Source organism: Podarcis vaucheri, assembly GCF_965113315.1.
Source record: "Podarcis vaucheri genome assembly, chromosome: 2".
Classification (NCBI taxonomy): Eukaryota; Metazoa; Chordata; class Lepidosauria; order Squamata; family Lacertidae; genus Podarcis; species Podarcis vaucheri.
In genome coordinates, this window is record NC_138760.1 from 125,020,904 (window position 1) to 125,041,641 (window position 20,738).

Consider the following 20,738-nt stretch of genomic DNA (forward strand, 5'->3'; position numbering starts at 1 on the left):
AATCAATGCGTTCCTATGGAGACCGTCCGGGGACAGAGGGGAAGTGCCGCGTGCCTTCCCCTCTGTCCCCGGACCCGTTTTAAAGCAAGGGAAGGGGCAGCGGGGAGAATCGCTTCTCCTGGTTGCCGCCCCTTGGTTCAAAAGGGGTCTGGGGGACAGAGGGGAAGGCGCGCGCGCGCCTTCCCCTTTGTCCGCGGTGATTGCGGGGCTGGCAATGGGGAGAAGCGATCTTCTCCCCGCTGCCCCTTGCTTCAAAAGAGGTCCGGGGTGCGGGGGCAAGCTTCGTTTTGCGAAGCAAGCCCATAGGGAAATTCGTCTTGCGAAGCAACTCGAAAACGAAAAAACCTTTCGTCTTGCGAGTTTTTCGTCTCGCGAGGCGTTCGTCTCGCGGGGCACCACTGTACTCTTCTTTCTTCCACAAACTTGCACCACCTGCTTTCTCTAGGACAGGCATAGGCAAACTCGGCCCTCCAGATGTTTTGGGACTACAACTCCCATCATCCCTAGCTAACAGGACCAGCTAACAAAACATCTGGAGGGCCGAGTTTGCCTATGCCTGCTCTAGGAAAACATCAGGTTTATTGTTGTTGTTGTTGTTGTTGTGAACTACAATTCCCAGAAGCCCTTACGAGCCCCAAAGCAGATACAGTGGCACCTCGGGTTACATACGCTTCAGGTTACAGACTCCGCTAACCCAGAAATAGTGCTTCAGGTTAAGAACTTTGCTTCAGGATGAGAACAGAAATCATGCTCTGGCGGCGCGGCGGCAGCAGGGAGGCCCCATTAGCTAAAGTGGTGCTTCAGGTTAAGAACAGTTTCAGGTTAAGAACGGACCTCCAGAACGAATTAAGTACTTAACCCGAGGTACCACTGTACTAGCCACTTTCCCTTTGTGGGGAAACCAGCCAATTTTAATACAAACAAACCAAAGCCCCCAGTGCAGAAGCAGGATGGAACCCAGAATAAGGACAGGGGTTGGGAAGAAAGAAAGAAACTCCCGATGCATTGCAAAGAAAATACAGGACAGTGATAAAAAGGAAGAAAACCCATTGCAATACTAATACTAATGTGATAATAATATCCAGGCTTGCATCCACCCTTTGCTTTGCCAAAGAGGAGGGGGAGAGAGAGCGAGCAGATTCCTAGAAAGGAGCCCCAGAGAAGTTAGTCTGGCCTCTTCCTGCCGTATCTCCTCCCCCTGCAAACGGAGTCTTGTGAAGCCACTTTCCCCCCCGTCGCCTTCCTTCGCCTCCGGGAGTGGCTGCAGATCTGGGGGGGTCTCCGGAGTGGGGGGAGGGGAGCAGGTCTCTTCCCGGAGGGGAATCTGGGTAAGTTGCACCCAAAGAGGAGGCGGAGAAAGGGCACGATCCTGAGTGGGGGGGGGAGCAAGAGAGGGAGATCTGGCGGGGGATCGAGTCGCTCTCTTCGCTCCGGAGGGGGGAGAGAGAGAGAGAGAGAGTTCGCTCCCTTCCACCTCTAGCCATAAGACATAAGGAAGAGGAGCAAGATCCTGGGTTCAAATCCTCCAGAGCCAGAGGCTCTTTGCAAAAAGGGGAGGAGGAGTTGAATTGCATCTGTGCATGTCGAGCTCGTTTAGGGTGCACTCAGTTTGGGAGAGGCAACCCCTTTGAAGCCAGGAGGGCTTACTTCCGAGGAGACCCGACCAGGATAGCCGCTTCATAGCCTGCTTTGTTTTCTAAGGAGCTCAGGATCGGTGGGTGTGTGGTTATTTCACCACCATTGCCTGATCCTCACTACAACCCTTAGAGGTAGGTCGGGGTGGGAGAGGATTGAGTTGCTGAGACACAGCCAGAGGGTTTGAAATCGAATTGAAGCCTGCCCTGGTCTGACGCTTTTAGAATCATGGAGTTGGAAGGGACCACAAGGGCCATCGAGTCCAACCCCCTGCCAAGCAGGAAACACCATCAGAGCACTCCTGACATATGGTTGTCAAGCCTCTGCTTAAAGACCTCCAAAGGAGGAGACTCCACCACACTCCTTGGCAGCAAATTCCACTGTCAAACAGCTCTTACTGTCAGGAAGTTCTTCCTAATGTTTAGGTGGAATCTTCTTTCTTGTAGTTTGGATCCATTGCTCCGTGTCCGCTTCTCTGGAGCAGCAGAAAACAACCTTTCTCCCTCCTCTATGTGACATCCTTTTATATATTTGAACATGGCTATCATATCACCCCTTAACCTCCTCTTCTCCAGGCTAAACATGCCCAGCTCCCTTAGCCGTTCCTCATAAGGCATTGTTTCCAGGCCTTTGACCATTTTGGTTGCCTCCTCTGGACACGTTCCAGTTTGTCAGTGTCCTTCTTGAACTGTGGTGCCCAGAACTGGACACAGTACTCCAGGTGAGGTCTGACCAGAGCAGAATACAGTGGCACTATTACTTCCCTTGATCTAGAGGCTATACTCTTATTGATGCAGCCCAGAATTGCATTGGCTTTTTTAGCTGCCGCGTCACACTGTTGGCTCATGTCAAGTTTGTGGTCAACCAACTGGGCTTTTAACTGGGCTGCTGTTAAAAAGAACTATCTAAAAAAAGTATGTATCTATACACACATGTGCACATACACAAACACACACAGAAAAGTGGAATGGTCTTCCTCTGGAGGTGGTGGACTCTCCTATCTTGGAGGTTTTGAAGCAGAGGTTGGATGGCCACCAGTCATGGATGCTTCAGCCCAGATTCAGCATTGTGGGGGGTTGGACTAGATCACCCCGAGGGTCCCTTTCCAACTCTACCATTGTTCTATGATTGTGTGTCTCTTAACGTGCCTTTGGGCTCCCAAGAAAGACTGCAGCCTTTAACCTTCCCCGTTCCTCGTTGATTGCTTATACAGTAATAAAAAAAATAATTAACAATTCCTCCCCCCCCCTATAAAAAGTTAATTTTTAAAAAGCAAAGCCTACGTGTATAAGCTAAAAGTGGCACACAGTGTCTTGGAAGAGGCGTTTCTCTAGCTCCCCTTCGCTTTTACAAAACACGTATTTCATTTAGAGATTGTGTGCGAGTGTATGTAAATACATTTAATATATGTATGTAAATTAATGCAAGGCACTTTGCAAAAAGGCATGGTAAAGTTGTGATTTATTACTGGGGTCCCCAATGTGACGCCACGGTGCCCTCAGGCCCCTCCTCTGACTCCCCCCAATGTTTCTTGCCCCTCCCAATTTGTTACTGAGGGTTTTTGGGGAAGCTGGGTGGGTTATCTTTCTTTTTGGATCAAAATAAAAAAAATTCCTTCCAGTAGCACCTTAGAGACCAACTAAGTTTGTTATTGGTATGAGCTTTTGTGTGCATGCACACTTGTGTTACCTGCTTCTTTCGTCTCGGTTTTATTTGTTCTTTGCTTTGATGTTGCTTTGCGCGTGAGAATACTGACTACTGCAGTTTTTCCCATCTGTGAAATGGGCATTTGGCGCACTCAACGTAGTTCCTGAATTGCCTGACGCACACAAGTTTATACATGTACCCCACACATTCTCAAAACAAGGAAAACACATTTTTGTTTTATTTAAAGAAGAAAACACAGTTTCTTGAAGAGAAGGAGAACAGTGTCTCTTCTACAGATAAGATCTCTGGGTGATCAGCTGTAGATTGGCAGCGGTACTGATTGCCCAAATGTCTAAAAGGAATTGTCTTAAACCGGGGTCAGCAAACTTTTCCAGCAGGGGGCCGGTCCACTGTCCCTCAGTCCTTGTGCAGGGCCGGACTGTATTTTGAAAAAAAATATGAACGATTTCCTATGCCCCACAAATACCCCAGAGATACATTTTAAACAAAAGCACACATTCTACTCATGTAAAAACACACTGATTCCCGGACCGTCCACGGGCCAGATTTACAAGGCGATTGGGCTGGATCCGGCCCCCGGGCCTTAGTTTGCCTACCCATGGCCTTAAAGGCTGCCAAAATGAAGAAGGCTAAACCATTAGTGGACATTTCTTAAGTGTGTGTGAAAAGACTATGAGTTCAGCGCTGTTCTAGTACTGACAGGAAAGAAAAAGAAAATTTCTGGGTTCAGAATATTCTCAGGGGCACCCTGCTCTAACTGAGCGTCTTTCGCACCTGGTTCTGGTTGGTGGGGGGCCTGAGAAACTTCCAAGTCTGCCCCACCCTTGGCTTCAGCCCTATGCAAACATGTATGATTCATATCACTGAATTGTGTCGAGTGACGTCCTGACAAAAGGAGCTTTTGGGGAGGCAAAACCTGTTTGCCACAAAATGCAAACGAAAAACTGTTTGAGAAATTAATCCGGCTACCCAAGTGCGGGGTACGAGAAACGCGAACAGCAGAAGGGCAGTGAAATAATTAAATAAATTTGTGTTTAAAAATTGGGCACGGCATGGCAGTTGAATAGATCTGGGATGGATGGATGGATGGACACTTAGAATTCAAAATTCCCACTCTGGCCATAGAGCTTGCTGGTCTCTATGGGCCAGTCACTGTTTTTCTGCCTAATCTAACTTTCAGGGTTGCTGTTGAGGTCAGGGGAAAGCAAGGACTGTGAATGCTAAATTCTAAGACCACTATTCTCCTTGGCTGTTTTTAGGGTCCCCCACGCTGTGGGTTAAACCACAGAGCCTAGGACTTGCCGATCAGAAGGTCGGTGGTTCGAATCCCCGCAACAGGGTGAGCTCCCGTTGCTCGGTCCCTGCTCCTGCCAACCTAGCAGTTCAAAAGCACGTCAAAGTGCAAGTAGATAAATAGGTACCGCTCTGGCGGGAAGGTAAACGGCGTTTCCATGTGCTGCTCTGGTTCGCCAGAAGCAGCTTTTGTCATGCTGGCCACATGACCCGGAAGCTGTACGCCGGCTCCCTCGGCCAGTAAAGCGAGATGAGCACGGCAACCCGAGAGTCGTTCACAACTGGACCTAATGGTCATGGGTCCCTTTATCTTTACTTACCAGCCTTTTATTCACTAAACCTTTTTTGTTTTTAAAGGGTTTGCAAACCTCTGGTCCCCCACCCCACCCCAAACCTGGGGTCTCCACCTCCCCACCCACGCCCCTGGATGTTTGTCCATAAAGTAGGAGTACTGTACGTCCAGAATTTCCCAGATGTAGCTGGGAGTCACCCGCTGGAAATAGCGTCTGGGAGGAATTTCCAAAAATCGGCAAAAACGTCCGGGAAAAGCAGGGGGGTATGGCAACCCATGTCTGGGAGTGTAGGTTTTGTGTCCTGATTTTCACTTTTTGAAATACGGCAACCCTACCATAAAGACCCCCTACTTGGAAATCACTGTTTGCTCTGAGGGTAGAGAAAGCCGTGCACAATGGCTTATGTGGCATTTGCGTAGTTATGTGTTATTTTTTTGCAGGGTGAGGGGTGTAAGATTGCTTGTAAGATCATGGCATCTGGGGGAAGTTTCTCCTTGCCAGGGGGAGCGGCTTGAGGTTGCCACAATGGCTACCAAAACTCCTTAAGGAAGAAAATGAGATGGGCTGCTTTCATTACAGTGCAAGGGGATGTGGTCTGAGCTCACATCTGAGGCTGAGTTTTCCGAGGGATTTTCTTTTTCCGGAGAGATAATATGTGTTCTCTCCTAACCACTTCCTCCTCTGCTTTTAAAAACGCTCTGTTCTTTTTCTGTCGTTCTTGGTGTGCAGACGTGGCTGAGGATCTTGGGATTCCTGGTCCAAATTAAGATGCCATCACCCCACCCCTCTTTTTATAACATTTTTTATTGGTTTTATGAAATTTTATACATTTTAACCATTTCAAACATGAAAACAAAAGGTTCTGTTGAACCTTCGAACCTCCTTCCCTCCCTCAATGGGTTCCATATTCAAGATAAAATTCTCTGCATTTTTTTCCTTTATCCATCTGTTCAATATCCCTGACTATGATTTTAACTGTTTACAATGGTCTTTTAAGGAAACTAAAAATTTACTCCAGTCTTTTAAGAATACTTGATCTTCCTGGTTTCTGATTTTCCCCGTCAGTTTCCTTCCTTCCATCTCTGGGCTAGAAGCATTCTCGCTGCCGTCGCTGCATACATAAAAAGTATTTTTTTTAATCCTTTAGGCCAAATTCATACCATACATTTAAAGCACCTTGATACCACTTTAAACAATCATGGCTTCCCCCCATTTTCTTTTTTTTTGGGGGGGGAACTGTAGTTCGTAAAGCGGACAGTCCCCACCCACCCCAAGCTACAATTCCCACGGTGGATTCACCATGAATCTCTCTTTTGGGAGTTGTAGCTCTGCGAGGGGAATAGGGGGGGTCTCCTTTTTTATAATTTATTTAATCATTTTTTCAATACAAACAACAACCACCAAAAAACACATACAACAAAAACCACAGTAACACTAATAACACAATTTAACAATTCAGATTTGAGTACTGATATACCTATAACTACACCTTTTTAACAATATTTCCCCACCTCTCCTCCCCCCACCTCCCCACACTGTCCGCCTTATCGCTTAAATATTCCTTCCAGATTTCTTCATATTTATCCATTTTTAATTTGCGTCGACATGCAATTCGTTCGCATGTAGCTAGTCTGTCCATATTGTCAATCCATGTGCTCAATGGAATCTTTTTTGCGGCTCTTCCAATTCATCAAAACAAGTTATTTGCTTCTAATATGTACATCCATTTTTTTAGACCCCTTGTAATCTCCCACGTTTCCGGTATATAATTTAGAATTAAATTCAGTTCAGGAATAGGGGGTCTCCTAAAAGCTCTTAGCAGCCTGAACAAACCGCAGCACCCAGTTTGTTGAGGGTGGTGGGACTGTGGCTAGCCAAAACTACAGTTCCCATGATTATTTGGTGACAGTTAAAGTGGTATAGGAGCGATTTAAATTTATGGTGTAAATGTGACCCTAGAAGTGGGCTGGGTAGTCTTAAAGTTTTGGGGGAATCTGCTTTATTTTTGTTTTTACCAGAAACCGGTTCTAGTAAAGCCAGATACAAAATGGCGGCTCAAGGGGTTGGAGTCAATGGCAGCTGCAGGCCACACAACCCGAGGCTGCATCTTGCACTCTGCTTTTGAAGCAGTACGGTGTCACTAGAAACCGCCATGGCTTCCTCCAAGGAATCCTGGGAACTGTAGCTCGCTGAGGATTCTCAGTTGCTAGGAGACTCCCATTCCCCATTCACAGAGCCACGATTCCCAGAGTGCTTTAACAATCAGCCCCTATTCCCAAGGAAATTTGAGATTTGTAGCTCTCTGGGGTGAATAGAGGTCTTAAATAGACGAAATTTCCATTCTGTTACATCTAGGCCTCTGTTAGAAATTAGCCAGGCGCCAGGCGCGTTTTGCGCCTGACGCGGGTCCAGTTGCGACCACGTGCAGATGTCTAGATGCCAAGTTTGCTACTGACATCTCCATCTGGCTGGCCTCTCCAGCTTTCTTAAGCGGGTCAGCAGAAGAGCTTATTTATTGCATTTATATCCCACCTTTTTCTCCAAAGAGTACATGGTTCACCCCCCCTCCTCAGTTAATCCCTACAATGACACTGTGCGGTAGGTTAAGAGGCTGTGATGGATTCCAAGATAATAATAATAATAATAATAAATTTTATTTATAACCCGCCCTCCCCAGCTGAAGCCGGGCTCAGGGCGGCTAACAACAATAAAACAGTACAAAAGTACAACATAAACAACATTCTAAAATCATTCATTATAAAAATTAATTAATTCAAGCCACTAGCAACCATTGGGCCAGAGCTCTGCGAAGATTGCCGAGGGAGGGGGTCAGGCTGTGCCCTGGCCAAAGGCCTGGTGGAACAGCTCTGTCTTGCAGGCCCTGTGGATAGATGTCAAGTCCCGCAGGGCCCTGGTCTCTTGGGACAGAGCGTTCCACCAGATCGGAGCCACAGCCGAAAAAGCCCTGGCTCTAGTTGAGGCCAGCCTAACTTCTCTGTGGCCTGGGACCTTCAAGATGTTTTTATTTGAAGACCGTAGGTTTCTCTGTGGGGCATACCAGGAGAGGCGGTCCCGTAGGTACGAGGGTCCTAGGCCGTATAGGGCTTTAAAGGTTAAAACCAGCACCTTAAACCTGATCCTGTACTCCACCGGGAGCCAGTGCAGCTGGTATAGCACCGGGTGAATGTGATCTCGCAGCGAAGACCTCGTAAGGAGTCTCGCTGCAGCATTCTGCACCCGCTGGAGCTTCATGCCCGAGTGGGGATTTGAACCCTAATCTCCCAAATCCTGGTCCAACACTTGCTGCCGTCATTGCGTATGAAAACAACTTACACTCCTATCTATTAATATCTCCTAAAATGTTAAGTAGAAATGCTTCTGGTGGGAATGTAAAAAAGTGAAAAACTTCTGGGAAATGATATCCAGTGGTACCTTGGGTTGCGAACGGGATCCGTTCTGGAGCCCCGTTCACATCCTGAAGCGAATGTAACACACAACAGCGCGTCTGCGCAGGTCGCGTTTTGCCGCTTCCACGCATGCGCATAACGTCATTTTGACCGTCTGCGCAAGTGGCGAAACCTGGAAGTAACATTATTTCCGGGTCGCCGGGTTGCGCGATCCGAAAATACTTATCCTGAAGCGTATTTATCCCGAGGTATGACTGTATAATGAGATGAAAAAGATATTGAAATATACATATATATCTGGGTTTCTAAAACCGATCTAGGTGCAGGCTGGACATGTCTGCAGGGCCTCTGGGATTGCTTCCCACTTTCTCAAAATCTGCTCTCTGTCTCCCTCAGGAAAAGCGCCACGTTTTGCAGAGGACCACTGCTCCCTTTGTGCCGACGTGGAACGACGGACGCTGCGCACCCCGGATAATCTGAGTCCGGGAACGTCGGGGTGAGGAAAGGAAGAGCCGGGCGAACACCTAGGTGCATTCAGGAGATTTGCCACCTTCGGGAGCGAGTGCGAGGGAAATGTCCGCCGAGCAGGCCCCGCGGATCCTCCAGGAAAAGAGCATCCGGGAATTCCTCCAGAGGAAACCGGGGGAAGAGATCAAGCAGGAGTCTCGCGACGGCCTCCTTCAGCAGTGGGAAGCCCAGTGGCAGGAGTTCCTGAAGACGGTGGAGGCCTCTCAGCCGGGGCCCCCGCAGCCGCCCGAGGAGCCCACCCCCTGGGACGACGCCAAGGCCTTCCTGGCCTCCTTCGAGCAAGTGGCCGAAGCCTGCCGGTGGCCGCGCGAGGAGTGGGTGATCCGGCTGCTGCCGGCCCTCAGCGGGGAAGCCAAGCACGCCTTTGGCAGGCTGGAGGGCCGGGACAGGAAGGATTATGGGAAGGTGAAGGCGGCCATCTTGCAAGGGGACGCCATCAGCCGGGAGAAGAACCGCCAGTACTTCCGGCACTTCCGGTACCAGGAGGCTGAGGGGCCGCGAGGGGTGTACAACCGGCTGCAGGAGCTCTGCCGGCGGTGGCTGAAGGTGGAGAGGCACTCCAAGGAGCAGATCCTGGAGCTGCTGATCCTGGAGCAGTTCCTGACCGTCTTGCCGCCGGAGATCCAGAACTGGGTCAGGGAACGGGGGCCCGCGTCCTGCACCCAGGCAGTGGCCCTGGCCGAGGATTTCCTCTGGATGCAACGGGAATCTTTGAGATGGGAGCAACAGGTGAGAGACCCCGCATCCTCTCCCCTCCTGCCCCTTCCTGGGCAACAAATGCGGCCCTCCGGACCTCTCTGCCTGGCCCTCGCCAGCTCTGCTTGGCACTGCCTGACTGGGGCGCGTGCTTGAATTCCGATCAGATCCCTTGCCCGTGTGGCTAAAGGATAGAAAGGGATCTGTGTAGAAGCTTTTTGTTTGCCTCTGGCTACAAATCCTTTTTTTAAAAAAAAAATATTATTCATTTTATAACACAAATAAACAACACAAACAGAAAAACAAACAACACAAACAGATTCTTGTCTTATCCTTATTTTTTCTAAACATTGTTAGGTGAGCTTTCCCAAGTCCTCCCTATCTGATATTCATTTTACCTCATCTTTAGCAGTTTACATGTATCATAATTTTAAACCATTTTTTTAATCACACTTACTTTTACCATGAAAATCTTCACATTTTATCACTTACAAATAATACTATTTTAAAATACACTATCTTCTACTTCTAACCCTACAGCCTGTATCCACTTCCAAAGCTATTCTAATGATTTAAATTTTAACACATTTTTTCAAATATTCTTTAAACGTCTTCCAATCTTCTTCCACCGTCTCTTCTCTCTGGTCTCGGAGTCTCCCAGTCAGTTCGACAAGTTCTATATAATCCATCATTTTCATTCTTCGATAGTTGGTAAATCTTGTTTTTTCCAATTCTTCACTAGTAATATTCTTGCAGCTGTTGTGGCATACAGAAAAAGTAACATCCTTTTTGGGGATTTCACCCCCCCCCCCACTATACCAAGTAAAAAGGCTTCTGGTTTCTTAATAAATGTGTTTTTCGACACTTTTTTCAGTTCATTATAAATCCTTTCCCAGAAGTCTTTTACCTTGGAGCACGTCCAACACATGTGGTAAAAGTTCTGGCTACAAATCCAGCAATATCCGGAGATCCCAGCCAGATGGACAGGGTATTATTATTATTATTATTATTATTATTATTATTATTATTAACAGGGAATAATCATCACCATCATCATAGAATCATAGAATCATAGAATCATAGAGTTGGAAGAGACCACAAGGGCCATCGAGTCCAACCCCCTGCCAAGCAGGAAACACCATCAGAGCACTCCTGACATATGGGTGTCAAGCCTCTGCTTAAAGACCTCCAAAGCAGGACACTCCACCACACTCCTTGGCAGCAAATTCCACTGTCGAACAGCTCTTACTGTCAGGAAGTTCTTCCTAATGTTTAGGTGGAATCTTCTTTCTTGTAGTTTGGTTCCATTGCTCCGTGTCCGCTTCTCTGGAGCAGCAGAAAACAACCTTTCTCCCTCCTCTATGTGACATCCTTTTATATATTTGAACATGGCTATCATATCACCCCTTAATCTCCTCTTCTCCAGGCTAAACATGCCCAGCTCCCTTAGCCGTTCCTCATAAGGCATTGTTTCCAGGCCTTTGACCATTTTGGTTGCCCTCCTCTGGACACGTTCCAGTTTGTCAGTGTCCTTCTTGAACTGTGGTGCCCAGAACTGGACACAGTACTCCAGGTGTGGTCTGACCAGAGCAGAATACAGTGGCACTATTACTTCCCTTGATCTAGATGCTATACTCCTATTGATGCAGCCCAGAATTGCATTGGCTTTTTTAGCTGCCGCGTCACACTGTTGGCTCATGTCAAGTTTGTGGTCGACCAAGACTCCTAGATCCTTTTCACATGTACTGCTCTCAAGCCAGGTGTCACCCATCTTGTATTTGTGCCTCTCATTTTTTTTGCCCAAGTGCAATACTTTACATTTCTCCCTGTTAAAGTTCCTCTTGTTTGTTTTGGCCCAGTTCTCTAATTTGTCAAGGTCGTTTTGAAGTGTGATCCTGTCCTCTGGGGTGTTAGCCACCCCTCCCAGTTTGGTGTCATCTGCAAATTTGATCAGGATGCCCTTGAGTCCATCATCCAAGTCGTTGATAAAGATGTTGAATAAGACCGGGCCCAAGACAGAACCCTGTGGCACCCCACTAGTCACTCTTCTCCAGGATGAAGAGGAACCATTGATGAGCACCCTTTGGGTTCGGTCAGTCAGCCAGTTACAAATCCACTGAGTGGTAGCATAGTCAAGACCGCATTTTACCAGCTTCTTTACAAGAATATCATGGGGCACCTTGTCAAATGCCTTGCTGAAATCAAGGTAGGCTACATCCACTGCGTTCCCTTCATCTACCAGGCTTGTAATTCTGTCAAAAAACGAGATCAGGTTAGTCTGACATGACTTATTTTTCAGAAATCCATGCTGACTATTGGTGATCACAGCATTCCTTTCTAGGTGCTCACAGACTGTTTGCTTAATGATCTGCTCCAGAATCTTCCCTGCTATTGATGTCAGACTGACTGGGCGGTAATTATTTGGTTCCTCTCTTTTCCCCTTTTTGAAAATAGGGACAACATTTGCCCTCCTCCAGTCTGCCGGGACTTCGCCTGTTCTCCAGGAATTCTCAAAGATGACTGCCAGTGGTTCTGAGATCACATCTGCCAGTTCTTTTAATACTCTTGGATGCAGTTCATCTGGCCCTGGAGACTTGAATACATCTAAACTAGCCAAGTATTCTTGCACTATCTCCTTAGTTATTCTGGGCTGTGTTTCCTTTCCTGAATCATTTGCTTCAAATTCTTCAGGTCGGGCATTGTCTTCTTTATCGGAGAAGACTGAGGCAAAGAAGGCATTGAGGAGTTCAGCCCTTTCTGTGTCCCCTGTTTGCATTTCACCATCTTCTCCTCTGAGTGACCCCACTGTTTCTTTGTTCTTCCTTTTGCTACGAACATACCCATAAAAGCCTTTTTTGTTGCTTTTAACCTCTCTAGCAAGCCTGGGTTCATTCTGTGCTTTAGCTTTTCTGACTTTGTGTCTACACGTGCTGGCTATTTGTTTGAATTCCTCTTTGGTGGCTTCCCCCCTTTTCCATTTTTTGTACACATCCTTTTTTAATCTTAATTCAGTTAAAAGTTCTTTAGATAGCCACCCTGGCTTCTTTAGGCACCTTCCATGTTTCTGTCTCATTGGTATTGCCTGACGTTGTGCTTTATTTGGGTCCTCTCTTTCCCCCTTTTTGAAAATAGGGACAACATCTACTGGTTTCCCCATTCCTGTTCTAAGCAGAGCCTCACTCAAATGGAAGATAGAATCCAGCAGACCTGCTCAATGCACCTTTTTCACTTTCGAATTTATTATAATTACACGTTTATCCCACATTTTCCTCCAGTGACCTCAAGGTGGCATACAAAACATCATTCTCCCCTCCCCATTTCATCCTCACAGCAGCCTTGTGAGGTAGATTAGGCTGACAGATGTATGGTGTCTGGCCGAAGGTCAGCCAGTGAGCTGCATGGCTGAGTGGGGATTCGAACCCTGCTCCCCCAGGTCCTAGTCGGACACACTAACCACTACACCACTCTGGCCTTTTGTCTTTGTCCAACACTCACACATTACACCACACTGCTCTTTACCTGCGAAGCTAAAAGCCTGCCAGTATTAGAAAGGAAAAGGTATTCAACAGGAAAGGGGGCCAGCAACCGAGAAGGCCCTGTCCCTTCTCTCCTCAAAGTGTTGTTTTCGCAATAGGAAGGGCCTGGTGGGGAAGGTGCATGCTCTGGTTATCTCCCGCTTGGACTACTGCAATGCGCTCTACGTGGGGCTACCTTTGAAGGTGACCCGGAAACTACAACTAATCCAGAATGCGGCCGCTAGACTGGTGACTGGGGGCGGCCGCCGAGACCACATAACACCGGTCCTGAAAGACCTACATTGGCTCCCAGTACGTTTCAGAGCACAATTCAAAGTGCTGGTGTTGACCTTTAAAGCCCTAAACGGCCTCGGTCCAGTATACCTGAAGGAGCGTCTCCACCCCCATCGTTCAGCCTGGACACTGAGGTCCAGCGCCGAGGGCCTTCTGGCGGTTTCCTCACTGCGAGAAGCCAAGTTACAGGGAACCAGGCAGAGGGCCTTCTCGGTAGTGGCGCCCGCCCTGTGGAACGCCCTCCCATCAGATGTCAAAGCGATAAATAACTACCTGACATTCAGAAGACATCTTCCCTGTTCAGGGAAGTTTTTAATCTGTGATATTTTACTGTATTTTTGGTTTCTATGGAAGCCGCCCAGAGTGGCTGGGGAGGCCCAGCCAGATGGGCGGGGTACAAATAATAAATTATTATTATTATTATTATTATATAAGGTTCAGTTTCCGACAAATTTAAAGCAGCTGGAGGATGTACTGCAAGAGCCTTTGTGTGTGTGTGTCTGTATGGTCCCTCTGCTTTATTATTGCAGGGTGTAGATTGGGGAGCAATGATGTTAACGCTTCATTCTTTCATCTTTCAGATGTCAAGGAAATAAGCAGCTATCCTATTTTTAAAAGGCAGCCCTGTTCAGGGAAGTTTTTAATATTGAATGCTGTATTGTTTTTAACACTCGATTAGGAGCCGCCCAGAGTGGCTGGGGAAACTCAGCCAGATGGGCGGGGTATAAATAATAAATAAATAAACAAATAATTTATTATTATTATTATTATTATTATTATTATTATTATTATTATTATATCTATTCAGGTGTCCCCCCCATTTGGCAAGTCTTAGCTTTAAGCAAATGCCTATTTGCAAAGCAAAATACTGTTTTGTTGTTTCATGCTGGATGTTACATTATGTGTGATTTTTTGCTGTTTTGTTCTGTTTGTATGTAAAATTCCCCCCTTTGGGTAATAATAATAATAATAATAATAATAATAATAATATTTTATTATTTATACCCCGCCCTTCAAGCTGGATTTCCCCAGCCACTCTGGGTGGCTTCCAACAGAACACCAAATAACAATAACCTATTAAACATTAAAAGCTTCCCTAAACAGGGCTGCCTTCAGATGTCTTCTAAAAGTCAGATAAGCATTTCCTCTATATCTGATGGGTGTTCCACAGGGCGGGTGCCACCACCGAGAAGGCCCTCTGCCTGGTTCCCTGTAACTTCGCTTCTCACAGTGAGGGAACTGCCAGAAGGCCCTCGGCGCTGGACCTCAATGTCCCGGCTGAACGATGGGTTGTGATTTACAAATTTCAATAAAAACACTCTCTCTCTCTCTCTCTCTCTCTCTCTCTCTCTCTCTGTGTATACACACACACACACACACACACACTGTGTATATACATATATATGGTGTGCAGGTTTTGGTGTCTTCGGGTGTCTTCCCGTGTAAGAGTCGGGGTGTCTGTGCGACGTTTCGACGAGGTCTCACTCGTCATCTTCAGGCTGGTGCTTTCGGCTTCTTGTTACTGGAACAGAGCAGAGTCTGGTGTTTGAGTTCCTATAAATACTGTTGAGGGGTGTGGTGTATAGCCTCCAACGTTCTGGGCAGAGAGGAAGTTCTACACTTAATGACCCACCCAGTGGTATTCAGAATATCACTCATGAAATCACCCAAGATATCCCTCAAGTAATTAAGGAACAAAAGAAGAAAAGGCACACTAATCTAGGAACTTCCTCTCTGCCCAGAACGTTGGAGGCTATACACCACACCCCTCAACAGTATTTATAGGAACTCAAACACCAGACTCTGCTCTGTTCCAGTAACAAGAAGCCGAAAGCACCAGCCTGAAGATGACGAGTGAGACCTCGTCGAAACGTTGCACAGACACCCCGACTCTTACACGGGAAGACACCCGAAGACACCAAAACCTGCATTCCTGTACCCGTGAAAATCTACGAAAGCAAATATATATGGTGTGTATATATATATATATATACACATATACATGGTGTGTATACACACACACACCAAAAAGGTGAGGCAGAGAGATGGTGATTGGTCGAAGGTCACCCAGTGAGCTTTGAAGGGGAGCTTTCTCCCAGATCCCAATGGAGAGCTCTAACCACTACACCATACTGTCGTTTGGGGCTGAGTTGGTGCCAGGCTCTTCCCTCCTTTGTTGTTGTCCTGCCGCTCCCGCTCCTTGGTGCTGCTTCATGTTCTGGTCCTTCCTACTGTTTCAGGTGACAACGGCAGGGGTTCCTTTGGCGGCGGTGGCCGTTCCACTGGCCGAGGCGGAGCCAGTGGCGCTTGATTCTGGAAAGAGGCAGCTGTGCATGGTGGTGAAGCAGGAGATGGATGCCGTCAACATCAGTGCCCACGGTGAATGCTGGCCTATGGGAAAGAAGTACTGAATTCAGGCAAATCTAATACGCCATCGAATTGAATGTGCACCTCAGTTTTCAAAACCGAAAAAGTATTTGCTATGTCAGCGGTGTTTTTTAAGCTTGCCGTCGAATCTAATGCGCCGTCAAGTCTGAGGCGCAACCTAATCTTTGCGATGTAACTATTGGAGCAGACCACATACATGGGCAGAAAACAGTAGACCTGGCTGAAAGATGTGCACTGATCATTGCAATGCAGTCCTAATTATTATTGCAGTGGTACCTCGGGTTACAGACGCTTCAGGTTACAGACGCTTCAGGTTACAGACTCCACTAACCCACAAATAGTATCTCAGGTTAAGAACTTTGCTTCAGGATGAGAACAGAAATCACGTAGCGGCAGCTAAAGTGGTGCTTCAGGTTAAGAACAATTTCAGGTTAAGAACGGACCTCCGGAACGAATTAAGTCCTTAACCCGAGGTACCACTTGTCAGGATTCAACCTCATCTGTTAACCGCCTCCAGACACTCACATAGGACCTTCACTGGTTCTGATTTGAAAGAGAGGTAGAGCTTCAGGTATTTGTAGATGGATATCGTGGTTGGGGAGACCCAGCCAGATGGGCGAGATACAAATAATAAATTATTATTATATTATTATTATTATCACCTTTCAGTCTCCTCTTCAACAGGCCTTTCTCTCTTCCGGCAGGTGACATCCGGCAGGGCGAGAACAGTGGGGAAATCCTTGGGCTCCAGTTGCAAAGAGTTGAGCAGCAGAAGCTGGAGGAAAACTTTGGGAACCAAGGCGGGCCGAGGCGGAGAACGAGAAACCACCAGGCTGAGAAGTGGAAGAAACCCCCCATTCCTTGCCCCGGTGGCGGGTTCCACAACGCCTCCATCTCGGAGGAGAAGCCCATTGAGAAGAGGAAGTACAAGTGCAACGTCTGCGGGAAGTTCTTCAGCTACAAGTCGAGCCTTAAAATACACCTGAGAATCCACACGGGGGAGAAGCCCTACAAATGCCAGGAGTGTGGGAAGAGCTTTATCCGGAGCGACCTCCTGGCATCGCACCAGAGAATCCACACTGGAGAGAAGCCCTACAGCTGCTCCTACTGCGGGAAGAGCTTCTGCGACCTGTCCACCCTTATCAAACATCGGAGAATCCACACCGGGGAGAAGCCCTACGTGTGCCTGGAGTGCGGCAAGAGCTTCAGCCAAAAGGCGATCCTGAATTCGCACCAGCGGATCCACACTGGGGAGAAGCCGCACAAATGCCTGGAGTGCGGGAACAGCTTCAGCAGGAGCACTTACCTTACTTCTCATCAGAGAATCCACATGGGTGAGAGAACGTACAAAAACATCGGCTTCTCTGAGCAGTCGGGCCTTATTCACCCTCAGAGAATCCACATCGAGGAGAAACCCCACAAATGCCCGGAATACAGCCAAAACTTCAGCCAGCCGTCGTCGTGCGCAACACATCAGAAAATCTACGCGCTGAGCGACACGATCAACGTTTTCGAGTGCGGGGAGAAACTTCAGCTGGAGGCGGCATCTTATGAGACTTCTGAGCGTCCTAGCAATTAGCCTCATGTCTGGTCGCCTGCGGTGATTTGAGCTTGCCTCCTGGCGACCAGGTGTGTCCCCCCTTCCAGCAGGGATTAAAAGCCACATTCTTTATAAACGGCAGCACTGTAAATGCTCCTTCAGTGGAGATGCAGACAGGGCAGGGGGCGCGATTTTATATCCTTTCGCATTCTGTTTTGCAACTAGCCGTAGGGCGGCTGCCAGGTTTGAGAGCAGAGGGAGGGATGCTGAGTTCTCATCGTTTTCCAGCTGCCCTTCCCGTCCCCTGCGCTGGCATTCCAAGTTACCAAGCAGAGGGAAAAGCCATCCCAGCCTTTGCCCTTCGGTCGGCTTGCGTGTTTGATCTGTCTCAATCAGTTCAGCCAACTGACCTGTAAAATATTAGTCATGTATCGTCAGATAATGATCAAGTACAGTGATACCTTGGGTTACATATGCTTCAGGTTACATATGCTTCAGGTTACATACGCTTCAGGTTACAGACTCCACTAACCCACAGATAGTACCTCAGGTTAAGAACTTTGCTTCAGGATGAGAACAGAAAATCGTGCTCCGGTGGCGCGGCGGCAGCAGGAGGCCCCATTAGCTAAAGTGGTGCTTCAGGTTAAGAACAGTTTCAGGTTAAGAACGGACCTCCGGAACGAATTAAGTACTTAACCCGAGGTACCACTGTATTTGAAAAGGCTACCTTTTCATTAGAGTCCCCCCCCCTTTTTAATGACTTTCCCCAACTCTCCAAAGTTACAGCTGTTGAGGACTGCATTCCCTTGCAGATAAACTTTTTAAATCTTTTTTTCGAGGGGCGCGTGCTGGTATTGGATGGGGGCAAAGAGCCAAAAGTGGGCAGTTTGAAGGGTTGCTTTGCATTCTCTCTGCCACCTCATTTCTCTCTCTCTCTCTCTCTCTCTCTCTCTCTCTCTCTCTCCCTCTCTCTCCTTCCCTCCCTCCCTCTTGTCCCCAGCGTCTGGTGTCCAGAGGTAGACTGCTGCAGCATATGGAGGCTCCATTGGGTCACCCACATCCCATAGAAATTTTGCAGGCTTTCCCCGTCTTTTTGGTCCACAGTCATACTGCATGTTACATCCGCTTCATGTTACGTTCTTTCAGGTTGCGTCCTGTGGCGACCCGGAAGTACCAGAAAGGGTTACTTCCGGGTTTCGCTGCTCGTGCATGCGCAGATGCACAAAATGACGTCATGCGCAGAAGCGGTGAATCGCAACCCATGCGTGTGCAGACGTGCCGCTGCGGGTTGTGTTCTTTTCATGTTGTGAATGGGCCTCTGGAACGGATCCTGTTTGCAACCAGAGGTACCATTGTACTTACTGGGAAAGCTTCTCTCTCTTTTTCTCTCTCATACACCTACACATAGTGCAGAAGAGGAAATAATCACAGGAAGGTTAGACTAGAGAGCAAAGACTAGAGTGGGTACACAGAGGGCCAGATGAAATGAAGTTGGGGTGGCGCAGCCTTCCCACCGTTAATTTAAAGTCTCACTTGCAACTGTACCCAGTGAGCATCACTGTAGCCTGTTCCTTCTACTCGCCACCCCCCCCCCCGAGACCCAGTCCTCTGCAAGAGTTTTACGAAGCTGCCAGCAGGATCTCATTCTGGGGCGGGGGAACTTCCTGCAGCAAGAAAGTTAGGGAGTCCTGGACAGACCTTTGACTCTGATTCCTCCCCAAGATTCTTTTCCTCTTGGGAGATTGCCTGCAGTCCTAACAGGTGGCCAGTAGGAGGCGTGTTGCTGGGTTAATAGTTTGCCCCCCCTTTCCCAAATTTTATAGGTATTTGGGGGGGGGGCAAGTGGCCTGTCCTTGCTAACAACTGACACCCTGGAATACTTAACAATATTTGGTAAGATGATGATTATTTCTTTGATCATGAAAGTGAAGAGCTTGTAAGAAGGTTCAAGAAGACGCTCGCCTGTCCCTGAAAAACCTGGGTTCTCGCGTGATGCTGGTGAATCCTGACAGTTTCTGTGTGGCTCTTCTGGAGCCTTTTGAGCCTCTTCGGGTTGGAAAAGCTCTTGTAAGGTTTGCACCCAAGAAAAAGCCGTTTCCAAAGTGCAAGCTTTTATTCAGCTTCTCTCCTCCTCTGTGGACAATCCTGGTTTCCTTCTGCGCTTTTCTTTCCCCTCTGCTTGCAAATGCATAATGGCCCCTCTCATATTCGGGAGAAAGTAAAAACGAGGGATGTGCTCAGGAAGATGAATGGGCTGGATCTGAATTGCCCCATCAGAGACACCAGCCATTCGGTACTGTGCCTCTTCACCATTTGAATTGCCCCGTCCTGATCCTTGGTCACACCTGCGTGCGACGGAGCGGTCGGCTTTTTAAACATAGATAGGTGATTGGCAGCTTTGCTTTGCTTGTGAAGAGGCACCCCTCATGCGTTTTTTTGAGGTCTCTCACAGTGGCCTCCTTGAAAAAGAGGGCAGTGGTCCCTGTTGCCCATTGGTAGGGTGGGAGGCAGGGAGCCCAACAGCAGGTGGCGCCAGAGCCAACGCAGGCAGATCCTAATCTAATTCTGCTATTCTCCCTGCTGAGTCCTACAAGGGGCAACGCTGAGACTGGTTGCCAGGTGCGTTGGGAGGAATTGGGACGGAGGTTGGTGGGGCAAGACGGTGTAGGATTTTCATAACGACAAGGCCCACGAGGCTTCTCCGCATTGCGAGTTTGCCTTTTTGAGAGGCTGAATTCTTAACCTCCCTTTTCTCTTAAGCTTCTATAACTTCTTCGGTGGTGTGGAGGCGGCAGAGGGAGAGGGAGAAACTCTTCCGCAGTTCAGATCTTCCTGAATTGTAGACATCCCCCTCCATGATGCCATCGCAAACACCAATTCTCCTGAACCGAACCCCTAGCACAGGTATGGCGACCCATCTTCGTATTCCCTTCTGAGAACCTCTTGAGGGGGCCATGTTCCAGTGGTGGGTGGGGCCAGGGGCAAAAGGGGTGGAGCAACAAATACATTTTTTGGGGTGGTATATGTTTGTACAGTAGGCCCGTTTCCAAGCCCCTCTTCTCTTCCCCCGGCCTGCAAGAAGCATAACCAGAGTGCAGGAACTCATCCCAGCCAGGCAAAACCTCTCCAGGAGACTACGAAGTGGGGGTCAGCGACAGGGTGGCGTAGGGAGAGGTCCGGGGGGTGTTGGAGGGCTGTGTTTGACTTCCAAACCCTCGCCGGCACCTTAGGGATTCCTGATTGCGACACCGAAGAACGGCACAGAATTTCTCTGCCTTAAAAAGATCATCTCCCTGAGTATGGTAGCTGCGGAGGAGCTTTCTTGAGCCGTAAAATGTGTCCCCAACCAAGAACGCTCGCCCATAGTTTTCAGAGACACGTCTTGATTTCAGACCTTGGCATCAACATGAGGACAGATGGGTCCAGCCTTGTGTTTAACATAATGTGCCTGGTCGCCATAGGTGAGCGCGAGCTCTGCGCA

At 48.1% G+C, this 20,738-nt stretch overlaps 1 protein-coding gene across 5 annotated transcripts; it reads left to right on the top strand.

The window, feature by feature from the left end:
- The first annotated feature begins 1,173 nt into the window (after positions 1-1,173).
- LOC309524844 (uncharacterized protein) lies at positions 1,174-19,321 on the top strand. 5 transcript variants are annotated; one of them, XM_082209958.1, is made up of 4 exons: positions 1,174-1,328; positions 8,693-9,553; positions 15,570-15,708; positions 16,422-19,321. In XM_082209958.1, exons 2-4 carry the CDS (start codon positions 8,870-8,872, stop codon positions 17,294-17,296), a joined length of 1,698 nt encoding a protein of 565 aa, XP_082066084.1. In that variant the 5' UTR covers positions 1,174-1,328; positions 8,693-8,869; the 3' UTR covers positions 17,297-19,321. The 5 variants fall into 5 exon arrangements, with proteins under 5 accessions (XP_082066084.1, XP_082066088.1, XP_082066087.1 ...); XM_082209962.1 differs by having other exon boundaries at positions 15,570-15,699; XM_082209961.1 differs by lacking the exon at positions 1,174-1,328 and adding an exon at positions 1,749-1,769.
- The last annotated feature ends 1,417 nt before the right edge of the window (positions 19,322-20,738 follow it).

Excerpts from the sequence above, each read along its gene's own strand:
- LOC309524844 (XM_082209958.1), top strand. The coding sequence starts at position 8,870 with ATGTCCGCCGAGCAGGCCCCGCGGATCCTCCAGGAAAAGAGCATCCGG. Across the intron at positions 9,554-15,569 it reads CTTTGAGATGGGAGCAACAG|GTGACAACGGCAGGGGTTCC; the intron begins GTGAGAGACCCC and ends CTACTGTTTCAG. Across the intron at positions 15,709-16,421 it reads CGTCAACATCAGTGCCCACG|GTGACATCCGGCAGGGCGAG; the intron begins GTGAATGCTGGC and ends CTCTTCCGGCAG.